The sequence below is a fragment of the Lathamus discolor genome, chromosome 1 (assembly GCF_037157495.1).
Source record: "Lathamus discolor isolate bLatDis1 chromosome 1, bLatDis1.hap1, whole genome shotgun sequence".
Lineage (NCBI taxonomy): Eukaryota > Metazoa > Chordata > Aves > Psittaciformes > Psittacidae > Lathamus > Lathamus discolor.
Genome location: NC_088884.1, coordinates 8,941,594 through 8,968,686, shown reverse-complemented (window position 1 = coordinate 8,968,686; position 27,093 = coordinate 8,941,594). Strand labels below are relative to the sequence as shown.

At 38.7% G+C, this 27,093-nt stretch overlaps 1 protein-coding gene across 2 annotated transcripts in view; it reads right to left on the bottom strand.

Moving 5' to 3' along the window:
* TAFA2 (TAFA chemokine like family member 2) overlaps positions 1–27,093 on the bottom strand; it is a 203,159-nt gene that overhangs the window by 10,526 nt on the left and 165,540 nt on the right. Inside the window, exons 1-2 of one of the 2 annotated variants that reach the window (XR_010609300.1) lie at positions 805–1,610; positions 79–197 (exon numbers count right to left, since the gene is read on the bottom strand). Coding sequence is in view for 1 of the 2 variants with exons in the window: in XM_065664910.1 (XP_065520982.1) it covers positions 14,188–14,312; positions 15,322–15,474 (278 nt within the window). In the remaining variant the exon portion in view is untranslated. Of the gene's footprint in view, positions 1–78; positions 198–804; positions 1,611–14,187; positions 14,313–15,321; positions 15,475–27,093 lie in introns of those variants that run through there. The other variant, XM_065664910.1, reaches the window with a different exon arrangement.

Here is a 27,093-nt window from a genome sequence, read left to right as displayed (position 1 = left end):
GTAGAATTGTTTTAACGTAACAATTTTTTTTCATCTGCAGACAACAGTTTTATATTAAAAGAAGACTTAAAGATAAACCTTATTTTACTTTCTGTAACAGATAATAACTGTAGCAATTCAGACAAGGATATGTCCTCTTGAGGTTTTTGTGGTGATCACAACTCCATAGTGGGACTGCAGCATGGCGGCATAAAAAACTGCAAGACAATTAATTAAATAAATGTAATTTTCTTCTCTTTTACACCACTGATTCCATCTAGTTATCTCAAATGGGAAATAAAAACAGCCTACTTCCTTGTTACAGATGAGGAAACTGAAGCATAACAAAGAGTCATGCTACCCTTCCAACTGTGAGAAAGTAAATGGAGAAGGAGGGATGGGAAAAGAGTCCTTCTGTCTTTGGCTTTATCTGACCTCACTTATATAAAGCCTACTGTTGTTCTTGACTGGAAAGCAAAACCTGTAGCAAGCAGCTTTCTGTGTTCGATGTTCTAAAAACGTAAAAGCTGCAAAAAAACCCAAACAAAAAAAAAATTAGCAAGCCTTACTTTAAAACTAGGCTGAGGTTTTAAATTCCCAAATAGATACAATGGATTTCCATTTTTAATTCATTTTCCCAAGAAATTTGTAAGATTGAACTTCAAATTGTCCTCACTAGAAAAATCAAGTACTCTAAATTCATCATATCTGTTTTCTTTTTTTTTCTTCAAATGTTTATGGTGTGTTATTTTTTCTGGGATTTTGAATGGAGAGTAACAAGCCATTTGGAAGAGACCAAAATAGAAATGGAAATTATTTCCTTACCTTTAATTTTATCTTCTCTATGAGGGTACCTGCTGCTCTGTTAGTGCAGTACTGATGTGTTTTCTGCCTTTGTCCCAAGCTTCAGTGATTCCTCTGGTGATTTTTCCCCCACTTGCTTACCAGCTTCCACTGCTGGCATTTTGAGGTAGTGCACTCACATTTGGCTCCAGGAATACTGCCACAGCTGAGGGAATATAAGACAACTAAAAAACAAGTTAGAAAACAGCAGAGCAATATCCAGGCAGGAAAAAAAAATAAAAAATGTTTAAAACCAATGAATCAGTTATCAACTTGGAAACCTTTGAGCATTTTCCTCTCTCTTTGCATCCATTTAGAATCTCCACGTGAAGAAAAGGCTTTCTCAGGCATGAAGAAATTTTAGCCAAAGTCATGGGTGCAGACAGAGTAGTGGGTAGCCATTTAGAGAATATAAAATTATTTTAAGTGAATTTAATTTTAACTTTCTCCAGTATGAGTACCCATCACGCCAGCACTCTAATACAGATGGGAAACTGAAGACATTTGGCAGATTTGGAGGATGTCAGAAAAATCCCTGTCACCCTCTCTCAAGTCTTAATAGAATTGGGAAAAGGAAGATGCAAGGGTTTTTCACGTAAAAGCTGTTATAGATGAACAATTAGAAGGATTTCTCATTGCCTAGGGAAAATTGCAAAAATGTCTGGATCGCTCAGAAGCAGTCAAGATTGCTGTTGTTGATTCCCAACTAACAATATTAGTCATCTTGGTCCTCAGAGATGAAGAAAGGAAAAAAGCAACTAGCACCGTCAATTTCATAAGTAGAGAAATCGAACACAAAACCAGAGTGCATATCAACCATCCATGCTTGTACTTGCGTGTAGATGATAAAATTTCACTGCCACTCTCTTGCATATTTTACATATAATGGTCACAAACTCCTGTAGGATTCTTGAAAGAAGACAGCATAACAATTTGATGTTAATTCCAGAAAATCATGACTGGTGCTTTTGCTGGCATTTGCCACAGGCTCATGATAAAGTGATGCATGCTATTAGCATCATTCCTGAATGGATTAGAAATGTCATCTTCCTTGAATATTATGGACAACTCCAGCTGAAAGTTAAAATTTCCTATAATTCTTCTGTACTGGGGATCATCTTCATACTGGTTTTGAACTTCAGAGCACACAGAAAAGATGTGTCTTGAAATGCGACGAAGAATGTGCTTTGGTATTCAATTTAATTTGTCTTCCTTAAAGAACCTGGCCAGTTGTCTTCAAATCTTCATCTCCTCATTATCTTTTGACTAGTACGTGAACCAAGACAAGGTAAGTATGACTGAGCTGGAGTAGATAATCACAATTAGGCACTGGTGTTCTAAAATCTCAAGTAATGAAGGAAAGACCAAAAGGCCCTGAAGAGGCTGTTACTTTCAAATTTCAGGAATGTAAGTACCAATGATTTACTTTACAGTCAAGAGAGAGAAAAAGGACTCTGGTAATTTCTTTAATAACCCACCAAAAGAAATTTGCTTTGCAAATAAACGGCTTAAAATTTGCCAAGCTGCATTCTAGGAGGAAGTCTCCTGTTCCGTTTTTGTATCCTGAATATATTGAACAATAATTATTGACAATTGGAATTAGAACAGTGCCTTGAAGAGTATACATTTACTATGCTCTTGTTTTCCAAGGTAACTGGAGAGATGGCAAAGAGGCAGGACAGAGAGACTTCAGAATTCTAGAAGAAAAAGTACTCTGTGGATTTGCCTGAATTAATACCACCCCAAGCAGGGGTAGTCTTTTGCTCTTCTTCTGGCAGAGACATGTTCCTGAGCCACAAGGTTTAAATTAAAGATGGAGGAATAAGCTGAAGCTCTGGTTGGTGTCAGTAATATTTTCTGGCATTCTTGAAACTGAAGAGGCAAAGAAGGTTTGGACCTCTCAAAATATGCAGCTCCATTAAAATTCTCAGATCTTCTCTTGCTGCTGAGTTTGTAGATACATGTTGATAGACACAATCCATCGTTTCCTTCAGATCATATCCATCTTCATAAACTGAAGACACACTTTGGTTCACTTCTGGTTTTAGAGGTCTTGCCAGTATAATTCTACAGGTCACACCATACAAATACATCATGGTGAACTGCGGATGTTGTACCTTCACTCAGAATCTCCACTTCAGAGCTCTGTGAAATTTCTTACTGCAGATATGGAAGTGGACTAATGATAGTCAGGACGGTAAGATCTGAGAAAGAATTAACTGTGTATGCTAATAATGCAGTATAGGAAGGCTCAAAGTCCATTTTACAGAAGATATAAAGTCCTTTGAAGTTTTTTTCCATACAAAGCAGTAGTATGTTTCCTAAGATTAATCTGGTGTTCACCAAGGCGGAAGGAGTAAACTACAAGATAGGAAAAAATAATTAACAACTTGAAAATTCTTATGCAAATTAACTTTATATTGGTCCTTTTGTTTTTTAATTTAGTCCTAGACATCAGTCTTCCACTTATTCTTGCCTGAAATACTTCTTTCTTTTTTTTTTTCATTTTGAACAGTTCTCAGGTAGAGCAGGACTATCTTCATTAGTCTTATGGAGAAATAATTAAGATTTACAACCATGCTCACTTTGCTCAGCAAGGGAATAGTATCTGAGTAATCTCAGATATTTGAAAGTCGTTCATTCCTCCAGCGGTGACTGTGCATAATGCTCTGTAGGACTGACTTTCTCTCTTTGATATCGATCATTATCCATTTCCTTCCTTCCTTCCCTCTTAGAGAGCAGAAAAGCAGTGCCGCGACAGGATGGTTATTCCGATGTTTTCTATAAACAGTCCTAATGAATAAGGAAATACATCAAGAAAACTATGGGACTTTGGAGAATTGAAAATACTGCCTTTTGAAAAGTCAGGTTGCACTTTTCTGCATATGAGTTCTGCAACTAAGCAGTGATACACAGTTTGTGAAGCCTGCGCCAAATACTCAGGGAAAGAAGCAAGAGTTCTGCCTGCACCTGTTTAAGTAGTAGGTAATGTAAGGTTTCGAACACTCCAATCCCTCTGAGCTGAAATATATCATTTCTGACTTGCGTAAATGATCTGAAGAAGCCCTTGCAGGCTGCAAAAGAGGGTGAGACAAGGAAGAAGCACTAGTTTTAGAGCATGCCAGCATGACTCACACGAAACCGGCATTTGAATATCATCTTCCTGTACGGTAACTTGTGGGGTAGGTGGTAGAAGCTGACAGATTTTCTAGGAAAACTAAAACCCACTTCTAGATATTCAGAGCTCTTCTTGCACAGCTGTGAAAGGGCAAAGAGACTGTCAGAATGGAGCTGCAAATGAGAGTGGAAATGTCTTTGATTCTGGTATCAGGTCTTTGCCACTTTGTGGAGAAGTGGAGAAAACAAGTAATTTACATATAGCCTTCAAAATTCATTCTCATTTTCCATCAAAGAGGCAGAAAATTATTCTTCAGGCATGAGGTCAATAGCTCAAATGTGCCAGCAAGGGAAAAATTGGGGGAAAAAGAGAATAAAAATAAATCACAAGTTGAGTCTTTCAGGACAAAGGCAGAAAACCTCTTGGCTGGTCTCATGGAGTGGAGGATTCCCACGTGGAAGAAAGTGATGCTTGCAAAAATGACTGATTAGTTAATTAATGACATGCAACTGAAATCCATTTGTATTTTTATTTAAATATTGCAGATTTTTTTCCCCTTTGATTTCAGAGTAATTCTGTCAATTTTCAGGTTCTGCAGAAGCTAAAATGATGCTTTACAATGGATCTAGCTGCAGTCCCACCTCAGGAAAAACTATTTCCTCATAAAAATGTATAAACTATATTATATATTACTAACACTCTGTGAGTGTGATGAAGGGATTGTAAAATACTTCATTTCTCATGATTTGTACAGTGTGTCTACTCACAAAGAAAAAAAAATCAGAATAACCCTTCTGAATAACTAAGGACAAGATTCAGTGTGTTCACAAAGAGATGCAGCCAGGGACTGAAAATTGCAAACCTTCTAGGCAAAAGCTGCTAATAAAAAAATAAAATACTACTCTATTTTTAAAAAATTTCTTTCAAGTACTGCATTAACAGGCTCCCTCTTTCCAAAACAGCTGTTACCTATGCATTGTACCTTTAACCCATTCTCTCTTTTTGTCCTGGTTTCAGCTGTAACAGTTATTTTTAATCCTTCCTAGTAGATGGTACAGTGCTGTGTTTCAGTGTTAGTCTGAGAGCAATGCTGATAACACACTGGTGTGTTAGCTGTTGCTGAGCAGCACTTACCCTGATCAAAGACTTTTCAGTCTCATGCTGTCAGTGAGGAGGTGCACAAGAAGATAATAGGGAGCAGAGACAGGACACCTGACCCAAACTGACCAAAGAGGTATTCCGTATAACAGCACATCATGTCCAGTGTTGGGGAAGTTACCCAGAAGGGACCAATTGCTGCTCGGGTCAGGCTGAGTATCAGTCAACCGGTGGTGAGCCTTGCTCATCATTTGTGTTTATTGGAGGTTTTTTTTCCTTTCCCTTTTTAGTTTTATATTCTGTTCCCTTGTTATTTCCCTTCTCATTATTATTAGTAGTGGTAGCAGCAGTATACTGTACTTCAGTTATTAAACTGTTTTTATTTCAACCTAAGGGTTTACCTCCTTTCGATTCTTCTACCCATCCTGCCTGAGGGGAGAAGGAGGAGGTTGAGCAAACGACTGCGTGGTGCTCAGTTACCATCTGGGCTTAAACCATGACACTTGTGACGTTTCTCACTTTCAGTTTTTAATATCAGTATCCATAGGACTCAAAGTCAGAACAGAACAAAACAAAATCGGAGACTGAAGATGTCTTGGGTGTTGAATGTTTGAATTACCTTCATGTACCCAGCAAGTTTTACTGACCTTTAAGACTATGACTCTGCTTATAACATTTCACATCACAACACTTATTCCTTCAATCCTTTAGGCCATAACTTGTGTTTTCTGTGTATTTTTAAGTACATTCTTTGTGGAAAGTAGTATGACTTGTCTATATTTCTGTGACCTACAAATGATCATCATCAAGCCATAGGTCTGAACTTTTGTCAAATGTAGATTTGCAACAGGAACCTTTTCATAAGACAGAACTGGGCTCACCAACTTCACATTAAAGAAGCAAATTTGGCATTAAAAATAGCACCTATTTTAAAGAAAATTGGCAGATCGCACAACACTGATTACTGATGATTCCTTGCAACATGTGTTGGCTGGACTGCTAACTTTTCTTAGTGAAATGTCCAAGTGTCCCAAAGGATTAGAGTGTAGGTGCCTTACGAAAAAAACAGAGCTTCAGTATGAAAGAATTGTGGTGCTAGACCAAAATAATAATCACTGACTAATATAAAAAGCTAACTTGACCTCAGAAAATGTTATCCTATTTCCATTACCAACTCATTTGACCTCTGAAACTTTTACGCGATTTTAGGAAAATGTGTGCATAATACTTACGGCTATTTTAATGACAGACAGATACAACGGTCTGTGAGTTAGCAATGAGAAACATGATGAGACAGCTGCAAATTTCTCCTAGTAAGAGATTAACCAAAGGCATGGAAAGAGATACCATAGTTACACAAAGGCTGTCATAAGTGCAGTCACTCTTTTTCATGGGTATTATTTTGCTACAGTCTATGTGCCTCCTTATATTGCAATCACATTCTTTTTATGAACCACAAGGCATTGCTAGTCACTGTATATATGTGTATTATTCATATAAATCTTTACGTGAAATTGAGGTGAGGCGTCTACAGACAGAGCAGTTGCATTGTGAGGTTGTTTTTTAATTTATTCGTACAGCCCCTTAAATAATATTAGGAGAAGCACTTCTTACCATTATTTGCTATTGACACATGGCAGATCATTGATTTATCCTGTAAGTATTTCATATCACACAGTGTCAAAGCAAAAGCCAAATTATTTCATGTGATGAAAGTTAGTAGCAGTTTTACAGTGAAAAAAATGCCATGTGAGAAATACATTGCCTTATTAGCACTGACTGACCACAACCACCACATGTCTGGCCCATCAGAAACATCCTAGAATAACCTACGTACAATATTTATATGATGAATTTCTGCTTTTTCTAATTATGTATCATTACTACTGCCAGTTTAAAAGCCTGGAGGAGGAAGAGGAATAAATACATGAGTGAAGAGGCTACCACAATGTCAATACTTCTTTTCAACCTTGGCAGAAAAACCAGTAATGCTTGTTTCGTTTTTTCCCCTCTGCTGCTGCTTGAAGAGCCTACACATCTGTTGCTCATGCGGAGGAGATCAATAATTAACGTAGCTGCACTGCTTACACTGATGTCAGGCTCAGTTACAAGACAAATGCCATTTTCTTCTCATATCCAGGGACACATTTTAGCTCTCTTGTATTATGCTGTCTTACTCAAGCACTGGTTATGACAGCACTGGTGCTAGTTGAGTCACAACTAATGCTGCCTCCCAATACCGAGAATCTCAGTAGCCCACTACAAAACATTACTATGTAAAGGTAGCTAACAGAGCTCATGGCTTGTACTGGAAAGGCTATGAACAGCATAATTTATAAATTGAAATATAAACAAAACTATTGCCTCTCCTTTAAGCAGCTGTAATTAATTTAGAAACAATCCAGCATCTGCAAGTGAGAAAGAGTAGGCAGTGTAAAAACGTAAGCAGTATTTATAGGTAGCAACAGAACTGCATTGATTCAGAGTAGTGGAATGCGCATACTGAACACTGTTTGGCTCCATTTGCAGCCAGTTGGTGTGTTTGGATGGTACACTTTCTTGTCTTCCAAGGATGTTATTCAATTTTTAGTTTCTTTTAAACTCTGGATGCCATAATGTTAAATTAGATTAAATGGAATATTACATATATCTGACTTCAGGCTCTTTCCAATATTGTTTTGGAACGCAGATAAGCACTCTCAGTATGGATTTCTCTCCATCTTGGCAATATTTCTATTATTTTCACACTAGTTGTCTATCTCTAGTATTGATCTGGATAGCAGATTTGGATTTGGAATGTAGATAAATATGGTCAATATGGATTTATTTTTGGCCAGGTAGTATTTCTTTTTTATTTCTTTCTGTCCTTGTAATATGTATTTTATCCTTTTATTTTTTCCCCCAGTACTCTATTTCTAATATTGTTTTGGCATATAGTTACATAGTAATATATTAGATATTGATTTCTTTCTGTTCCACAGTGTGCTTTTCCCCACATATTAAAAATAATAGCCAGTTTTCAGAGTGGCAATTGTAGTTGCTTCTGCCTCTTATAAAAGTGTGGGTGTTCAGCTATTCCAGAAGCCAGATGCTCATTTCCAAAAGATGGTCCTTTATGACTCATCAGAAAAAAATACTTTCATTTGTTCATAGGAAAATATTGTTCACTTTCACTTTCTAGAGATTTTCAGAGGTTAATAATCAATGCCTGTTATGCCTTACACCTGATGGTTTTGGTTCGTATTATTAATATAAACATTATTAGTAGCATCATACTGACAAGTCGATTCTAGAGCACATATACTGGTTGTCCAATATTTGCTGAATAATAGATACGGGTCATCCAGTTTATCATAGTATGATTCATACTATGATGTATGTTATCTTCATAGACTCATGAAGACTATGTTGTCTTCACAGCTCATAGCTGTGCATCTTCAGAACATGAATATTTTTTAAACTTCTCTTATGTTGCATTTGATAGTTACCACAACCCAAAGCTTCCCAAACTGACAGAGAATGAAGGGGGTTTTTTGCTCATCTTCCTACTGAAGACCACACTGTAGAGTATCTTCCTATTCAACATAGGGTGGTGAGACACTGGAATCGGTTGCCCAGCGAGGTTGTGAGTGCTCCATCACTGGCTGTGTTCAAGGCCAGGTTGGATGAAGCCTTGTGTGGGATGGTTTAGTGAGAGGTGCCCCTGTCCATGGCAGGGGGGTTGGAACTAGATGATCTTGAGGTCCTTTCCAACCCTAACTATTCTATGATTCTATGATTCTATTCGAGCCACCATCTTCATATTGAACATTAGAGTACCTCAATGCTGGGCAGTAAGATAATCACCACAGCTTTCCTTTAGAGTTATCATGGAGGCAAAAGCACCTCCAAAAGATAATTAATCTGATTTATCTTAGGACAAACTGAACAGCCTTCTGAAATTGAACAATTTGCTCCAATACTAAAAAGATACCCTAGAGCTCAGGCTAGTCACGTCACTTTAGAAGAATCCTAACTCACGCAAAGTCCCGTAAAGTCCACTCCACATATTGTAAGTAGTACTTCATGTTAAACTATGCCTCATTCCTCAAGCAGTTTTACCAAATCAAACTAAAAGCTTAAGGGCAGGGTACTATTTCATTACTGCAATGGTTTAAAGCTGCACAAGGGTAGGTTTAGATTCGATATCACGAAGCACCTCCTTACCCAGAGGGTTGTCAAATACTGCAACAGGCTTCCTAGAAAGATGGTCAATGCCCCAAGCCTGACAGTATTTAAGAGGCATTTGGACAATGCACTTAGTAACTTGCTTTGACTTGGTCAGCCCTGAACTGGTCAAGCAGTTGAACTAGATGATTGTGGTAGGTCCTTTCCAACTGAAACAATCTGCTCTGTCCAATTCTACTCTATTCTATTTCACTTGAAAAATATCAATCCGTATTTCTCTACACCTTCATAAAATACCAGCTGAGGGACACTTCCCCACTCCAGTGCATACTTTTTCAGTCATGTCACAGCTCCAGGATCTCAAGATGAGACCCAGGATGCACCACTTCACCTGTGTTCCTATAATCTAGTTTCTGTAGGAAAGACACAAGTTTATGGGCTGTCCAGGAGCCATGAAATGCTCTAAGCTAGTCCCAGGATGGATGCGTGGGGAACAGGGACCCCCAGAGACATTGCAGTACACACTTTCATGCAGGTCACATGCAGCTTCTGTTGCTCTTACTCAAAGGTAGCCTCTGTTACAAGTAAAGCCTGGCATCTGGATCTGCCCTTCAAAAACCCCTATCCAGAGACCTCCTGTGTGGAATACACACTATAACTGACAGAAATATAAAATTGTTTCTCCTCAACTCTTATCTGACTGCAAAATGTTGACATCTAGTCTTTCTAAAGGGCTCCTTTGTCTAATACAAAGACTTAGCTTTTTTTAATGTCATTGTCAATTTTATATGTAATGCTGCTATATTTTGTAGTTTTCAACTGATGGTAAAATTCCTCTGGTTTAAACAGAAATTTTCCTTAATTTGTAAAAAGGAAAGGAAACACAGCCAAGACCGTGGCCAGCTTTTTTAATGAAAATAATTATATTAGAAAAAACTTGTAAGAAGAAAAAATATATTAAAAGTTAAAAAAATAATAGTTCTTTGTATTTTCCCCTTTTTTAATCATTTTTGTTATCATTTAGATAGGGCAGCATGATCAAATTTTTATGTTTATTTATCAAAATATTGCAGCCAACCATATAGAAAATATTCAATTGCTCCCTCTCACAACAGTTTCTCAGTCTAGAGAATGCCACAATGTGCCTGGTAAATCTCACCTATGCACATAATCATTTCATAATTGTCCTCAGGTGTTCCTGAACATCCTGTTTTGCTGTGGTATAATGCTCAGGAACACAAACACGCATTTCTTCATATGAAGTAAAAATAATTTTGGTTTTAGTTAAATTATCACGGCCTTTTTCCTCCTACCCCCTTCTGCAGGCTACATAGATCCAAAAGAGTCAATTCTAAAACATCACAAGTTAACTTGGTACTCAGCTTATTCAGACTATTATATTCCTTTTCCATGGCTAACTCTTAATGTCAGCCCTCTCCCTTTAATATGCAGACAAATTAGAAAAAACAGTTTAATCCTTCCATAATATTTGGTTTTGCATGCTCATGATAAACAATTTCCACCTGAGTTTTCTGAACATTTGAATTCTGAGTACCATAGCATTCATTCTAGTTCTAATTCATTATTCATGTATTACCTTATTAGATCCCCATATCTGAACAAAGTGCAAAAGATCAAGTAGACCACATTTTTAAAATCAATTTGTTTTCTCTCATTATTCACTTGACTTTTTGCTTAGTGACTGATACCATAGGTATTAAGAATTTGGTATCATCATTTTTTACAATAGTGTGGTTAAACATGCTTACAGAGGTGGACAAGCAAAAAAGCTCCTACCTCCACTGGTTTTATCTCTAACGTAATGCTTAATTAATAACAGCCCAAGATGTGGAAATGTAGGTGCTGCTTTTGAACTTGGTATCCTGTAGAAGACAGGATAGTACTTCAGCGGTTAATTGGGTTACTTTTTCTGCACATGAAGGATGCAAACTTACAGAAAATGCTTGGAGGAGAATACAGACTTTCTTAGTAAATTCTTCACAAGGCTCTTCTGCAATATACTTACATCACCAAAGTTGTTCAGTTCCTTTTGTTTTTACATTATACATGATAATCACATACAGGTTATTTCATTTGAAAATCAGAAACTTATTATTCATTACTTCTTAATACTGACTGTACAGTTCTTTTAATGTTTTTCAAAAAAAAAAAAAAAAAAAGGTTTTGAAACCACAGAGCACTTTAGAGTTTTTCTTTTTACATATATAGACTTTGGGGAGCAGAAAGAGGAGCTACAAAAATATTGTACTTACTACGTTAGGGAAAAGTAGTTGTTTTTTTATAATATGCTATTCTCTTAACACAAAGAAGCACTCACAGCAATCTATATTTTGTATGCTTCCAACAGCAATCTATATTTTCCTGGGCACCTGAATTATGTCTATTAAAATCTGGAAAAGCCTGGAAAGGCAGAGACCTTCATTCACCTGTCACCTGGTTTCAACAGCTTAGACAAACTTTTAGTCATAAATTTGAATTCCAGTTTGCTATTGTCTCAAAACAGCTTTGCAGCTGTGTAGGAAATGAACAAAGAAAGGCACACCGTACAGTATCTGGACAAACTAGAAGGCAGGACAAATACTGGGGGTTTTAAAGCAATTAGTTTTTTTCTCTTTTAGTGGGTGGTAGGTCTGCAAGCAGGTTATGGTAGCCATTGTACTTAATCCGCACGTATGATGGCCAATAGAGAAAAGGTCTGGTTTTTTCTTAGCATCACTCCTAAAGATGCATGAGATGAGTCCTGAGGATTGCTGCCATCTATGAAGGACAAGAAAAGTCCAACTCCTGAAAAAAACCAGACCTATGAGTCTGCAACAGAGGCATAAGCCCTTGAGAACAACAGCCTTGGGCTTCTGTGGATTCCTCACATCTTCACAGTGGACAGAACTTCGTAACCTTGACCAATAAAGAAGAACTTATCTTCTGACAAAATGTTAGGAACAAATCGCCTCAAAGTGATTTTAATTGGTGTTTCCCCCTTTTGTGACCTCTTTTTTCCTGTGCAAATGTAATGCAGACACAAATTTTTACTTACTGCTTGTCAAATGCTCACAATATGTGTAAAATGGCATGCATTCTTTAACAGTAGTAGTGCCATGCAATCCTAGCCAGGTAAAATTTTGAAGCACACACACTTTTTTTTTCTCTTTCTATTGCTATTTTTAAGTTCTATCTTGTTCTTTTTGTTTATATTATACCTGTGCACACATTTTACACGTGTATAATCAGATTTCCATTGGTATGTACAAAGTTAAGTGTGGGCAGCATTCACGCAAGGTTAGCTTCTGTGGACAATTCTCTGTGGAATAGAAGGAATATAATCCATTCAGCACACACTACATTTCACTACAACCAAAGTGTACCAGAAATTTAGTGCCTCTGCAAGGAAGACTGCAATAAAACAACATGGAGACACAAACACCTGCATAGGGTAAATATCACACTAGCTAATTATGGCCTAACACTGCAAACAATTACTAAACACTTACAAGCAAAACCAGCCATCAGTATGTGTGATGGAGTGCACATGCTCATGATAACACATGCATGTGTATGTCTTCAGAGTGCATTTTATTCTGTTTTATGTTGAGGAAGAACTCTCCTGACTCTACATGACCCAGCTGTGTGCACTCGCAGAGCAGAAAGCCAACTGTATCCTGGGCTGCATCAAAAGGAGCATGACCAGGAGGAGGTGATCCTGCCCGTCTAACTCTGCTCTCCTGAGACCTCACTTGGAGTATTGTGTGCAGTTCTGGTGTCCTCAACATAAAAAGGATATGGAACTGTTGGAACAAGTCCAGAGGAGGGCCACGAGGATGATCAGGGGACTGGAGCACCTCCCGTATGAAGATAGGCTGAGGAAGTTGGGGCTGTTCAGCCTGAAGAAGAGAAGGCTGCGTGGGGACCTCATAGCAGCCTTCCAGTATCTGAAGGGGGCCTATAGGGATGCTGGGAAGGGACTCTTCATTAGGGACTGTAGTGATAGGACAAGGGGTAATAGGTTAAAACAACAGGGGAAGTTTAGGTTGGATATAAGGATGAAGTTCTTTACTATGAGGGTGGTGAGGCACTGGAATGGGAATGGGTTGCCCAGGGAAGTTGTGAATGCCCCATCCCTGGTGGTGTTCAAGGTCAGGTTGGACAGAGCCTTGGGTGACATGGTTTAGTGTGAGGTGTCCCTGCCCATGGCTGGGGGGGTTGGAACTTGATGATCTTAAGGTCCTTTCCAACCTTAACTAGTCTATGATTCTATGAATATATAGAGATACAACACCGTAGTTTTAGGAAGTTTGAGTGCTTAATGCTTACCTGAAGAATTTGTAATTCTCCTGTTTCTCTTACCCACTAAAAAGCAGAGATGACAGCACTTTTATTTTGTTTTCAGGCATTGTATATGATGAAAGTTACATGTATTTCTGTTAATGTAGTTTTGAACCGATAATATAAAAAGTGTCAAATGGAGAAAAGGAACTGTCAAAATGTTAAATCCCAGTCATACAAGACAGAAGGAACCAGAAGATCATACTGTAGTGATGCACCCTATACTTACCATACTCAGAAGCTTCTATGTAGAAACATGGTAAATCCATGTTATTGATAAAAATGCACTTGTTTGCTATACTGTGAATGAAGAGTTAGCAAGGTGTACAGACTTTGTACAACTGGTTTCAAAGATAAATGCATATCATATTATAATACATTTGATCATTACCGGTAGTTGAAGAAGGAGTCAACTCTACTATCTCCTCTGCTTACCTGAGAAGGTCTGGCACACTGCTTACCATGTTCAAGCAATTGTAAAATAGGCTGAGAAAAGTGCGCAGGACCAGGAAGTCCAATCCCAGTATGACTCTTCCCACACTCCTTTAGTCTTCTCAACTCATGTCTTCTATGTGCACCAAATTTCCTGTGCACTTGTTTTTTAACTTGTTGGTAACGTGTCAGGTTGGTATCATACCTACCCTAGTTGTTTTCACTTTATTCCCAGAGGAACAGCTCCATCCCTTACGATCTGGAAGAACTTTACATTCCTCCCCTTCAAGACATGGTTGCATGTGGCACCACCATTTCTGCTCCACTATTGAAGCTACAAGAAAGGAAAACAAACACATTTGCATGTTGTTCAAATGAACACTTTAATGTCATTGTGTTGCAACATTTATTTTTCAGGAAAATGTTAGAAATGTATTGACTAACAGCTAGTTTGTGATTTTTCAGCCAAGTGAGAATCTTCATAAGAAATTAGGTCTCAATTTGCACAAGGTGCTACGTGCTTTGAAGTCAATCTCTTTATTATGTTTCTCTTTCTAATTTACTGCAGTTCAGGAACTAATTTTAAAGCAATGTTTTTTCAGCCCTCATTTTTATTTATTCAGTCAGATTCAAAGTTTGAAGTACAATCTCTCTTTTGAGTTACTGTATTTTGCCTGATCTACTATATAGTCTAGCATAGCCTTATTAAAATTATTCCCCAAAGATGACATATTTACAGCTTCTCTGACAGCCAACAACACATCGACAGTAAAGATATCATGTAATGACTGAATCCATCCTGCTGAAAAATCAGCTACTATATTCCCAAATAAAACATATGAGCCTATGCCAGATTTGTTAAGTAAAACATTAATATTGCACTGTGAATTGGAAAAATAGTGTTGGTCTAAAAAGACTAAAAAACAGCCAGAACTGTTCTCTGTTTGTTTGCTTGCTTGTTCCTCTATAATAAAAATAAATATATAAATAAAATGTAAGACTGCAACACATGAAATTTATATGCTCATATAGATTTGCATAAACACTTTTAATTAAGTGAATTTCATACAACTCCTAGGGCACTCAGATCAAATTTAGCATCTCAAGAAGTCTCTTTCACTAGCATCTAATAATTTTGCTTAGCATTTCCACAGAGTAATAGCAAATAATTCATTTTTCCCATCTTCCTCTCATTCACCTTGGGCATGCCCTTCAAAATGCAGCCTCATTTCTACTCATATTTTAAATAGTTAAATGCAATGGAGTGATTGTCACTGATGAAATTAAGCCAGCAAAACCCCCTAGGAACATGCAGCAAAAGGAAGCAATAGAAATAGTCGCACCATCAACACAAGAAGGAGCTGCCCGGGTGGTACCTGCTACCTGCCCAGGGAAGCAGGAGCACTTCACTGTCTGTGATCTTTCTTCTATCTTGTTCTTATTGCAACATCTGTGGAGTGCCACCACTTCACAGGTCCCAGTTTTAACATGGTGAGCTGTGAAAATAAGATGACGAGCAATTTGACAACATTGTGAGGTAGCATCATACTACTTCAGATTTTTTTAATTAGAAATGCATTACACTTGGATCTGTAAGGCAATCTGCCATGCATGAAACCAGAATTAAAATGGTACTAACAATAGAATGTGAAGTTGATTTCTTTTTCAAATGTAGTATAACCACCTCATGCAGAAAACACTGGCTAAAGTAAAACAATTGGAGAAGGCTCCATATGGGACAGTTCCAGTGAAGCAGGAAGCAGAAACATAAAACTAACCTAGAAAATATATCAATTTCTGGACTCCCAGAAACCACTGTATAACTCTACCAAGATTTTTTTTCACCTTAAGGGAGAAACTTTGAAATGTGTTTCAATGTTGAAACACCCATGCATGCACATTTTTTCAGAATCCATGTCACCAGAGTTTATGTCCAAGGCAGAAGCAGTTTTCGATACGATATCCCAAAATATTCCTACAGATGAAAAGAGAAGAACTGGCAGGATACAGGGACAGCCCTCAAACAAAACCCAGAAATAAAATCTAAGGAGTCATGTTTGATTTTTGCCTGGCACTGCAAAATAAGTCTGGGAACATGGGGAGCTGAGTTTTTCAAACACAGGAGGCAACAGCACAATTTTCATTACCCCGTATTCAGTAAATATCACCCTCACCCATGCTCCTCTAACTGATCACCAGGATCATGCTACTGGAGTCCTATGAGAAGAGCAACTTCTTAAGAAGAGAGCTTACTGAACTAAACTTCCTGTTTCAGCATCAGGTTATTGAAAGATCTGGAGTACAAAAAAAGTAATTTTAACTAAACGTTCAGTGGTTACTGATACAAGATCAGGTATTTCTGGGGTTAGTTAATTTCCATCAGAAAAAATCATAGAATTATGGAATCATAGAATAGTTTGGTTTGGAAAGGACCTTCAACGGTCATCTAGTCCAACCACCCTGCAATGAGCAGGGACATCTTCAGCTAGATCAGGTTGCTCAGAACCACATCCAGCCTGGCCCTGAATGTCTCCAGGGCGGTGCATCCACCACCTCTCTGGGCAACCTGTGCCGGTTTTACCACCTTCATCCTAAAGATTTTTTTCCTCACATCCAGCCTGAATCTCCCCTCTTTTAGTTTATAATCATTACCCCTCATCCTATCACAACAGGCCCTGCTAAAAAGTCTCTCACCATCTTTCTTATAGGCCCCTTTTTAAGAACTGGAAGAAATCTGAACTTTTAGCTGGTGTTGACCTACAACCTTGATAGGCAGGAATATTAATTATGCAACACAATACATGTTTTAAGAGTACCCTTTAGTTCTCTATTTCCGCTGCTGTTAAACTTTTTGTACACTTTATGCAAAGCCTATGTAATGAATGCTTCAGCTACCTTTTATATTCCAAATGGCAAATAATAAACAGAAGCTTCCATGAGAAAGCTGTACTAACAGGCTTTCAAGCAAACATTGAACTCTGATTGCACTCAGTTACTATTGCACAGTATCAGTTCCCAAAAGACCTGAAGAAGGAAAACAAACCTGATGTAGGCTATGGACCCCAAGAATGTGCCTAGAGGCAAAAGCAACTGGCAGCAGCAAAGTATTCCATCAACAAAGCATAAACTACTAAGTATTTCATTCAGGCAATTTTCAGTAGAACAAAGTCCACTGAAAAGTCTGTGATCTTTGTGATCATCCACAGCGTCGTACTTTGTTAGGTTACATTATACTCCACCAAATCATGCTGCACTACAGCTGAAATTATATAACGCAATGTGAACAACTGACCCATGATCCATCATACTGCGATATGCTGAAATGTCACATAAAAATCAGAAATCTAGAAGGATTTTTTTTTTCTCAGAATCTCTTTGCTTTGATTTTTAACTATTTATCATTTCTAATTCAAGAAAGGATGAGGAAAGCAATTCACACTACCTGCCTGTATTTTGTAATCTCTAATATTTTCATACCTTTCATGATGAGCAAATATTCTTATAGCTACCAGTACAGTCAGCTGTAAAAAATTACTTTTAATTATCTTCCAAACAATTTCAGTGGTATATATGCCAATAAAACAATTTTAAAAAATATATTAATTTTTCTCATGAAAACAGTTGCAAGATTGGGGTTTTTTTTGTGAATATGGCAAAAATATATTCTAGGATATATTTTGAATATATAATATATAGTAGAACAAACACATGCTGCTTTTGTAATTTTATATCAATTTTTATTTTGATAAGCAATTACATCTCTTATACCTACACATGCTAACAGAAATTCACTAATATATATTATATGAAAGGACATAAAAAAACCAAACACTGAATCTACAAAAGAAAGTAAATTTAGTGGTAAGAGGTGAGCTTTGTCCCATATAATTTTTCACTACGTTAGTTTTCAGTCATTATTTGTATTTTGATATGTATCACTGATCCTGAAATTTTGTCTCCTCACTCTTCTATTAAACAGCTTTACACTGCTCTACCAGGTCTACAGAAATGTCATAATACGCCTGCAAAGAGAAAATAAAGTACAATGTGCACCAAGAGTCATCTGGAATGGAAACCAGTGAAAAGAGCTGTTGCAAAATTCTGTGAGGGAAAAGTTCACACTGAAACAAAACTTTTGAAAGAATTGTTTTTAGCAATTAGGGGGAGAATATCAGGCATTTTAAGACTTTTATGGAAATCGAGCAAAATTAAATTAGATTAAGCAGTCACATTCATGTACTATACAGGAAAGGATCTCAAAGGATGAAAAGATATGGAAAATGGTAGAGAACAAAAAAATAATCACATATTATTGATAGTATTTGGAGAATCTTTAATAAAGCTGCTTTGAAATTTTTGGTATAAAACTAAAACAACTTAGAAAAGTACACAAAGATATTTCAAACATCGAAAATCTAGGCCAACCATCCTCTAGTTTCTACCATGTAGAGTATGCAAAGAATATTCCTTGAGAGGAAATGTAGGGATTTTAGCTCCTTATGCTATCAAATAATGAAGTGCAGTAAGTACAGTATCTGTCACATTTATGTGAAATGAAAGCTTCTATACAGTAGATAAAGGATTTCCCACAACCTAATACAAATTAACCCCATTAAGCCACTTTCTTCCCTGAAAGAAGGATGGTACTTTAAGAGGTTCACATGTTGGTTTTGTTTCTTTTTCTCCTAGTACAGTCTTCAAAGTATGCTGGTTGCTTTGCAGAAAACGTTTGAGAAACTAAATGACATTTCTGGAATTCAACAGAAATTCATTATTCAAAATCATTGCAAACACCCATTCCTGCATGCTCTGCTATTGCAAGTAATCCTTCCTGAAATCCATGTGAAGAAGGACTACAGAAAGAGGTATCTATGTATATAGATTGTGAAGTTTTACTGATGATTATGCATAACATAACGTATGTATATATTATGTTCCAGAAGATGTAACACTGCATTATGAGTGCATAACTAGGAAAACAGACATAACCATATCTCACCCATTAACAGTATATCTTGTAATTAACCTGCCACTCTTATAGCATTTTTCATGTAGTGAAATCATCAATAGTTATCCCATAAATCAGTATGCCAGTGGTACAGCAAAAACTTAAATGTTCATAATCATGATCCTGGAAAAAAATAAAGCTAAGTAATTATCATTTTTCAGTCTACGTAAAATTGCACTTAAAGACTGTGTTTAAACATACACAGCAAAGACCTTTAAATATATACAAATCCTACTTGTTCTTGTCCCTTCATGGCAACTCTTTTTTTCCTCAGGTGAATGACATTTCAGTCATATTTTCATGGTGAATCTGTCTCTAAGTTATGCACAAACCTAGCATTAAATCAAGGAAAGTCTTCTGAATTCCACTGTTTGCTATCATGGCTATTGCCTAGCCCCACCACTTAAACATTGGTGTTCAGTTCTGATACCCATCTTCTCAGCCATTCGAGCCTTTTCTTTCTTGTAAGTTACACAGGCCATGCATTAACCCATACACTGGCCATTAACAAAAAAGAGGAAGAAATCATGTTGCCATGGACTGGATTGCAGTAGCTACATACCAACAGTAAAAACACCCCAACCAACCAAACACTAACAAGGCTCTATTATATTCTCTCTGCAAAGGCACTAGCACAACTGGGTGATGCAGTTAACCCCATTTAATCTCTAACACCTACTGGAAGAAAAAGATCCCTTGTCCCTTTTCACATCCTCCTTCATCCCTTGCTTACATGAACACTCTCATTTGATGGTGACGACAGTAAACCAGGGACACAGACCAGCAGAATAATATATACATATAAAATATACTTTTTTGGTAGGGTTAGTTTTCTGCAGGCTTATCTTCACAACTGGGTGTAGAGACTAGTGAGAACCAGCTTCAGCCATAAGGAAGCAGCAGGAGCAGGCAGCCTCAGATACATTACTGCTGCGGAAACCAGCTCGTACATTGGCTTACAGGCACTGCATCTCTGCACTCTTACCTGAAATAAATGTATTTTATTCTCTTGCAGATAATTCCTCCGAGATCAGAGAGACTATGTAAAGTGTGCAAAGCTTTGTCTGATTGTGTCTGTATGGGTTTTAAAGCTTCTCACAAAAACAAAGCTTTAGCTGAAACAAGAAGCAACAGACCAGCAAGAAGGAGAGGATTGGCAATTACTCTAAACCATGAGTTTCAATCCATATTACATCTAATATTATACAAACTTTTGCCTTTTTGTCATCTTGGGTATAATTTGAAGATGTTCCATATGAAATACTATAGTAACCCAGTCTTTCAAAGTAGGCACATAAGTAGTCTTTATTCATGTAAACGATATCCACACGAGTAATTGCATTAAGGACTATAATGGAATCACTTTTTTTGAATAACTATATGCAAGGAAAAACAAACAGTATTTCAGCAGATTATCAACCTGCTTCATCTATACCTGGGTCGGAGCAATCCCAGGCACGGCTACAGATTGGGCAAAGAAGAGATTCAGAGCAGCCCTGCGAAGAAGGACTTGGGGGTGCTGGTCGATGAGAAAATGAACATGAGCCGGCTTCAGTGTGCGCTTGCAGCCCAGAAAGCCAACCGTATCCTGGGCTGCATCAAAAGAAGCGTGACCAGCAGGTCGAAGGAGGTGATCCTGCCCCTCTACTCTGCTCTTGTGAGACCTCACTTGGAGTATTGTGTGCAGTTCTGGTGTCCTCAACATAAAAAGGATATGGAACTGCTGGAACAAGTCCAGAGGAGGGCCACGAGGATGATCAGGGGACTGGAGCACCTCCCGTATGAAGACAGGCTGAGGAAGTTGGGGCTGTTCAGCCTGGAGAAGAGAAGGCTGCGTGGAGACCTCATAGCAGCCTTCCAGTACCTGAAGGGGGCCTATAGGGATGCTGGGGAGGGACTCTTCGTCAAGGACTGTCGTGACAGGACAAGGGGTAACGGGTTCAAATTTAAACAGGGGAAGTTTAGATTGGATATAAGGAGGAAATTCTTTCCTGTTAGGGTGGTGAGACACTGGAATGGGCTTCCCAGGGAGGTTGTGAGTGCTCCATCCCTGGCAGTGTTCGAGGCTAGGTTGGTTGAAGCCTTGGGTGGGATGGTTTAGCGTGAGGTGTCCCTGCCTATGGCAGGGGGGTTGGAACGAGATGATCTTGAGGTCCTTTCCAACCCTAACTATTCTATGATTCTATGATCTGTTTCCCTGAGCTATCTGTCACTATTCTATACCACATTATTGAAACAAGTGATTAAACAGAGGTAGGTTGTTGGTAACAAATAAGTAAAATTAGTGCTTATAATGTAACGTTTTCCAGATTAGGCTCTAAATCACTGTCCTACTCTTAAGTGACCAGAAAAAAAGTGGGTTTTCTTGTTCACATAGTCTATTTATTTGCTTTGTTCATACTGGTTGACATGGAAAAGAAATGTAGGTTATGTTTCTGCTACACTACAGCAATTTCAATATGTCATATCAGTCTCAGTGTGTCACTGTAAATAGTAAGGACACAAATAAACTTGCAAAATTTCTCACACACAAGAACACACTCATACAGTATCGCTGCATTTTTCAATATCTCAATATGTGTTAGTAGTTGCCACATCTAAATAATCAAAATCTTATACAACCACAGCTAAGCCAGGATTTCCATATGTTTTCTCTTTAAACTTCAGACAGATATACAAAAAGAAATACACTGTACAGTTCCTTCATTCAATTAATTCCTTTTTCTTTTTAATATATTCTGTTATATCCACCTATCAGCTGGTAAGGAAAAACTTAAATTTAGTTTATTCATATCCTATCCGCAACTGTGCTGATATTGCTCCAGCTGTGTAGCTAAGAACATAAGCAATGTGAAGCTTTTTGTTAAACATAAAACCTTTGACTTGACCAGTCATTACAGTAACTGAGAAAAAAGCAGACAAGGTTTTGGGAACACGAGCTTCAGTTTGCTTGTATGAACACAAACCAAAGCACACTTTCATTTCAGCTCCATGGGCCAGAGGGAGAGCTGGCAGTTGAGACATCAGGGAAAGCAGAGGCATCTCCTACACTAGTTACAGTTGTTACCTCTGGCATGCACCAAGCCACTGACTCCCAAAGAAGCAGTGGTGGACACACATTGAGAGGAATCTTACTGAACATAACATTTAAAGATCTGATTCAAATCCCTTTGAGATCAGTGGGTTGGTTTGATCAGTGGTTTTGGATCACAACTTCAGTAATAATGAAATTCTTTATTTTCAATAAAGGTGACATCTGGGTTTGCAACTGAGATATTTGTTCCAATGATTGCAAATGTGGCACCTATTAGAGTGATTGAGCAAATGATGATATATAGTCTAGTCTACGCGACTGAAAAGTATGATGAATTAAAATTATTAAATCATGTTTTAAACCATCATAACAGCTGTCATGTTTTTCATCAAACAGTTCATTTACTAAGAGTTCAGTATTCAAGCAGTGAAGCTATTTTTGAAATCTAGTAAAATTCGGTTACGTTTTGAACCTAAAAGCATGAATGCTTTGGGGAGGGGTGAAATTTGTCTCCACATATTCTTAATTTTATTTTAATAGAACATTTTTTATTGCTATGACAAACCAGAGATTTTTAAAACTGTAAAAATTATCAAAACAAAGCAAAATTTATTTTAATTGGAAAAACCCTTACTTAGGGGTTTTTTGTGGGTTTTTTTGTGTTTGATTGTTGGTTTTGGTTTGGTTGGTGTTTTTTTGTTTGGCCAGTGAACTGAAAAATCAATTGCAGACACAGCAGTAACTCCTGTGTCCTCAATGGTGACAATGAGGCATGGCACAGTTTGTGCTGCATCTCAGGAAAGGCACTCATGCTGCTTTATTTTCCAGATGATACACGAGGTTGCACTACAGAATCAGCAGGAAAAAAAATGGTAATTCTACACTACCATTACATTTCACATGGCTACTTAAAACCTTATTTAGCTATCTATTCCACTGATGCCACGCATATTAAAACATTCACATAGTTTAGAAGTAGTACACATCTAAAACCAGCAGTAAATTCTCTCTTTAAAATTTTACTTTTGAAGAGAGTGTTTACTGTAGTGAGAAGCAGCTCTCTATGTCTCCTGATGGTCCTTTTTCCAAATACTTAGAATTGAGGATGTGCTGAATACCCCTCTCTTCAATATGGCCCTTGACTAAACACAAATGCCCTAGGTGTCCAGAGGAGCCCAGAACATCCTAATGAGTTCCAACAGAGCACCCTGACCTGGTGATCCCAGCACCATCCCCAGGGAGCAACCAGCCCATGGGCCCCATGAGAAACCCACCTAGGTGAGTCAACACAAGAAACTGCCTTCGCAGAAAGTCTTGCAAACTAAAAGGAGTGCTGCAGACAGGGGTCTAGGACCTGTTATCAGATGAAGGGGGAGCAGAATTTTGAGATTGTGCAGTATTTGCCCTCAGACATTTTGTGGAAACTTTTGAGACTCATTAGGGGATGCTTAGTGGAATGACCAGGGGAAGGGAATGGGAGGGAGGCAGTCAGGGTGGACTTGGGAGGAACAAGCATAAAACAGTAAAGTGGACAGGGTAAGAGGGGCCAGTGAAGTATAAGCAGCAACTGACCAGTACAGTTGCCTGGCTAAGGCTTGTGCTTGAACACATCAAGCTAAACTCCACTCTCATTAAATCCCATGTCTATCTTTTTTTGTGAGTAAACTCTCTTCTCTGAGTGGGTATGTGTGAAAGCTAGGGAAATTTAAACCAGACTAGCTGGTGATGGATTCACAAGCCCATGAGGTTTGTGATCCCATGCCAGTTGCAGGTAATCAGATCTCTTAATCTAAGTGAAAGCAGCTGGCAATATGGGGCACCTCAGACCAGCTACCGGTCAGGCTGTGCCTAAGAACGGCTATTGGAGTGATCCATTTTGTGTATTCGTATACATAAATATATCTCCCTCCGTTAGCAGACTTCAATCGTAATCAGCCAGGAAAGAAGATTGGGCCATCCATTGCATGATTGTTGTGTGCCTTAACATGGGTGCAACAAAAAGCTTTCTGGTTTGTATACATTGATCTGTGTGGCTGGTTCTGTTTGTACTGTCCTTATGTGAGTCTATATGTTCATCTATATGTGTCTAAGAAGAGCATACATGCTCAGCCTCCCCACTGGCAGAAAGTGGGGATAAGGAGTTACATCAGCCTCACATCTCCTCAGTTGCTGCATTCACTGACCTCTAAGAGGTGTGAGCATTAGAAATATTTGGGGAAAAAAAGAAAAAAAAGGCAAGGAAGACAGAGGCAGCAGTTGGCAAAATCCCATCTAACCCTCAACCTTTGCTTCTAAGAAATGTACACAGACTGTAAAGGTAATTCACTCATATTAGACAGGCTACCTCTAGATCATAGAATCATAGAATCATAGAACAGTTAGGGTTGGAAAGGACCTCAAGATCATCTAGTTCCAACCCCCTGCCATGGGCAGGGACACCTCACACTAAACAATCCCACACAAGGCTTCATCCAACCTGGCCTTGAACACTGCCAGGGATAGAGCACTCACAACCTCCCTGGGCAACCAGCAGACCAATAGCTGTAGAGAGACACATGCCAAAACACTGCAGTGAGTCAAACAGAACAGTTGCCCTGTTCGATGACAGCAGTCCATCCCACAGCATGGGCCATGCAGACCCTTTTTTTCTTCGCTTGATTTGGGTAATGCTGTGATGTGCACAACTCCTTGCCGTGCCAATATTTCCTAAAGAACTACAAACACACCTTATGGACAGGACTTTGAAGTCTTATTTACTGCATTCACATTTCCATGCACCTCAGCTATAGCTCTTAAAAGTCACTTGGTCACCTTGGGCACTAAAAACATCCAATAGACAGATCACTCACTACACTCACACCTGTGGAGAATCAGTTTACCTTAAAAGTATAACATTGGTTTTCATATCTCTCTTACTCTGATGTCTCTTGCATCTTGGGGAAAGTTCTCAGATGAATTGTTAAAAAAAAGAGCTCATTTCTTGGACTGATAATCTTTGCAGTGCTGCCTGTAGGCAACACATACTCAAAAGATCCTGCTAACTGCAGCCCTTTCTATCCTTCCTGCTTTCGATGTGGTGTTTTCTCTTCTGAGAGAAGCATTTTAAATAAAAAAAGTGATCCTTGTTAGCAGATGTTAACCCAGCTCCTCTCACTGGGTTGCCTCTACCATGCAATTAACCCACTTAGTCCACGTGGGAGAAGGATGGTAAGCAAAGTTCATATGACAACACCCGGCAGACAGCATCTCTGGTAGCCTTTAAAAGCCAAGCTAATGAATGGTTTGCCACAGTCACATTTCCAAGTATACTTTTCTGTACAGCACCAAAGAAAAATCTCATCCATCAGTTTGCTGCCAACCACCAGCTATAGCCATCTGTGTGGGAAGACTTTTTCCCTTATGGAAAGAAATCAAAGAAAACTAGCATTCCCCTGAGAAGAGCTCGCTAATGACCCTGTAAGATCAAGCTTCAGATATTCCCACAGCAAAACCTATGCACCGAAATGGGCTGAAGGATTGAGTTATCTCCACTGAGACAGAAAAAGACTGGCTGGAGTAACACAGCAAGTTGGCACAGTCCCAGCTGGTCACACAATCTTTACAAACACAAAACCACAGATGGAGCACTTCATGTAGGATCCCTTGGACTTGGAGAGCTCACAGCCATCTGACTTTATCCTCCTGGCCTTACTGAGAATTTTATTCAATCAGTCCTTTGGCTGGGGTGAGGTAGTCTTACTCAAGTAAGTTTAACTCCTCTCTCACAAAAGTCAGAACCTTTTTATGGCAATGGCTACAAATGGCACCTTCACGCCAAATTTTTAGCCAAAGACACAGGAACTCAAAACACAACTAACTTTCAAGTAGCCTGAAGGATAACTCCCTCTTCTCCATATGACCCCCTCTCAGCCCAGAGCGTTGCCCTCCCTAGACCCACTTTCAGTTTTGAAATCAGATGATCGCTAGGTTCACAAAACCATGGAGGGCTCAGACAAGATCACAAACAGCGATCTTTCAGGATCTTTATGTGTTCACCTGCTGAAAGAGGAGGAGCGGAGGCTTCTGCACGTTTGCCCAGTACTCATGACAAGTTCAGCTGCCTGGCTATAGACAGCCCATCTGATCTCTCACACCTCCCGCCGCAGGTGCCCAAAGAGCCACTCCACCATAGCCACCCTATTCTGCTGAGCAGTGGAGCAGATGAGAGGATGCTGATGGCAGCAAAGGTTCCATGTTTCCTTACAGGCCCAAAATGGAGCCGCTTTGCTTTTTGCAAGCAAGATGCTTCCAACATTTCTTCTCTAGCAGCTGCAGGCTGACACCATCCACGAGATGAGCTTATGTAGAGCTGGCAGAGAAACACCCAGGGCAAGGCACAGTTTATAAATACCAGAAGAAGTCAAAAGCCCCAGTATCTCTGAGGTTGTTATCAAACATGTTAAGCAAACGATATATTAAAGTGTGCAGACATTTTGTAAATTACCAGGCTGAGGTTTGAGATTACTAATTATATGATTTCACAGAGAAAAAAGACCAATCCAGCTCTCAGGCACTCAAAAGAACATTTGGCACAAAGACTTCTTATTCTCTCCTACTCTCTCTATGGGCCTTCTGCCAAATATCTCGACTCAGCAAGAAGCAGTAGCACATGTCCCAGAGCAGCCTTCAGCATCTGACAGAATGCAAAAACCCCCACATTTTTCCTCAGTCTCAGGGCTGCAGAAGACTGTAGTTTACACCATTATGGGGAATACATTTCCCCTGTCTCCTTAGATGACTCTCATTATTAATTTTCTTTTCTTTCCAGCTGACCCAATTGGTCTCAGGGCACATTGAACCAGATGACAAATTAACATGTTCTCAGGGATGCGGGAGAAAGAAGAAAAGGTAATAAAGTTTTTTCTACCCTTACATATTTGTACGACCCCCTGGCATACAACCCTCACCTGAAGTAATGTCTTAAGAGAAGTGCTGTGCATGGGAGTCTCTATGAAATAGGATTAGTATAATAAGAGGGAAAGGCAAACTCACCAGTCCTTTTAAACGGCCTGCTTTCGGAATTCTCATGGTTAT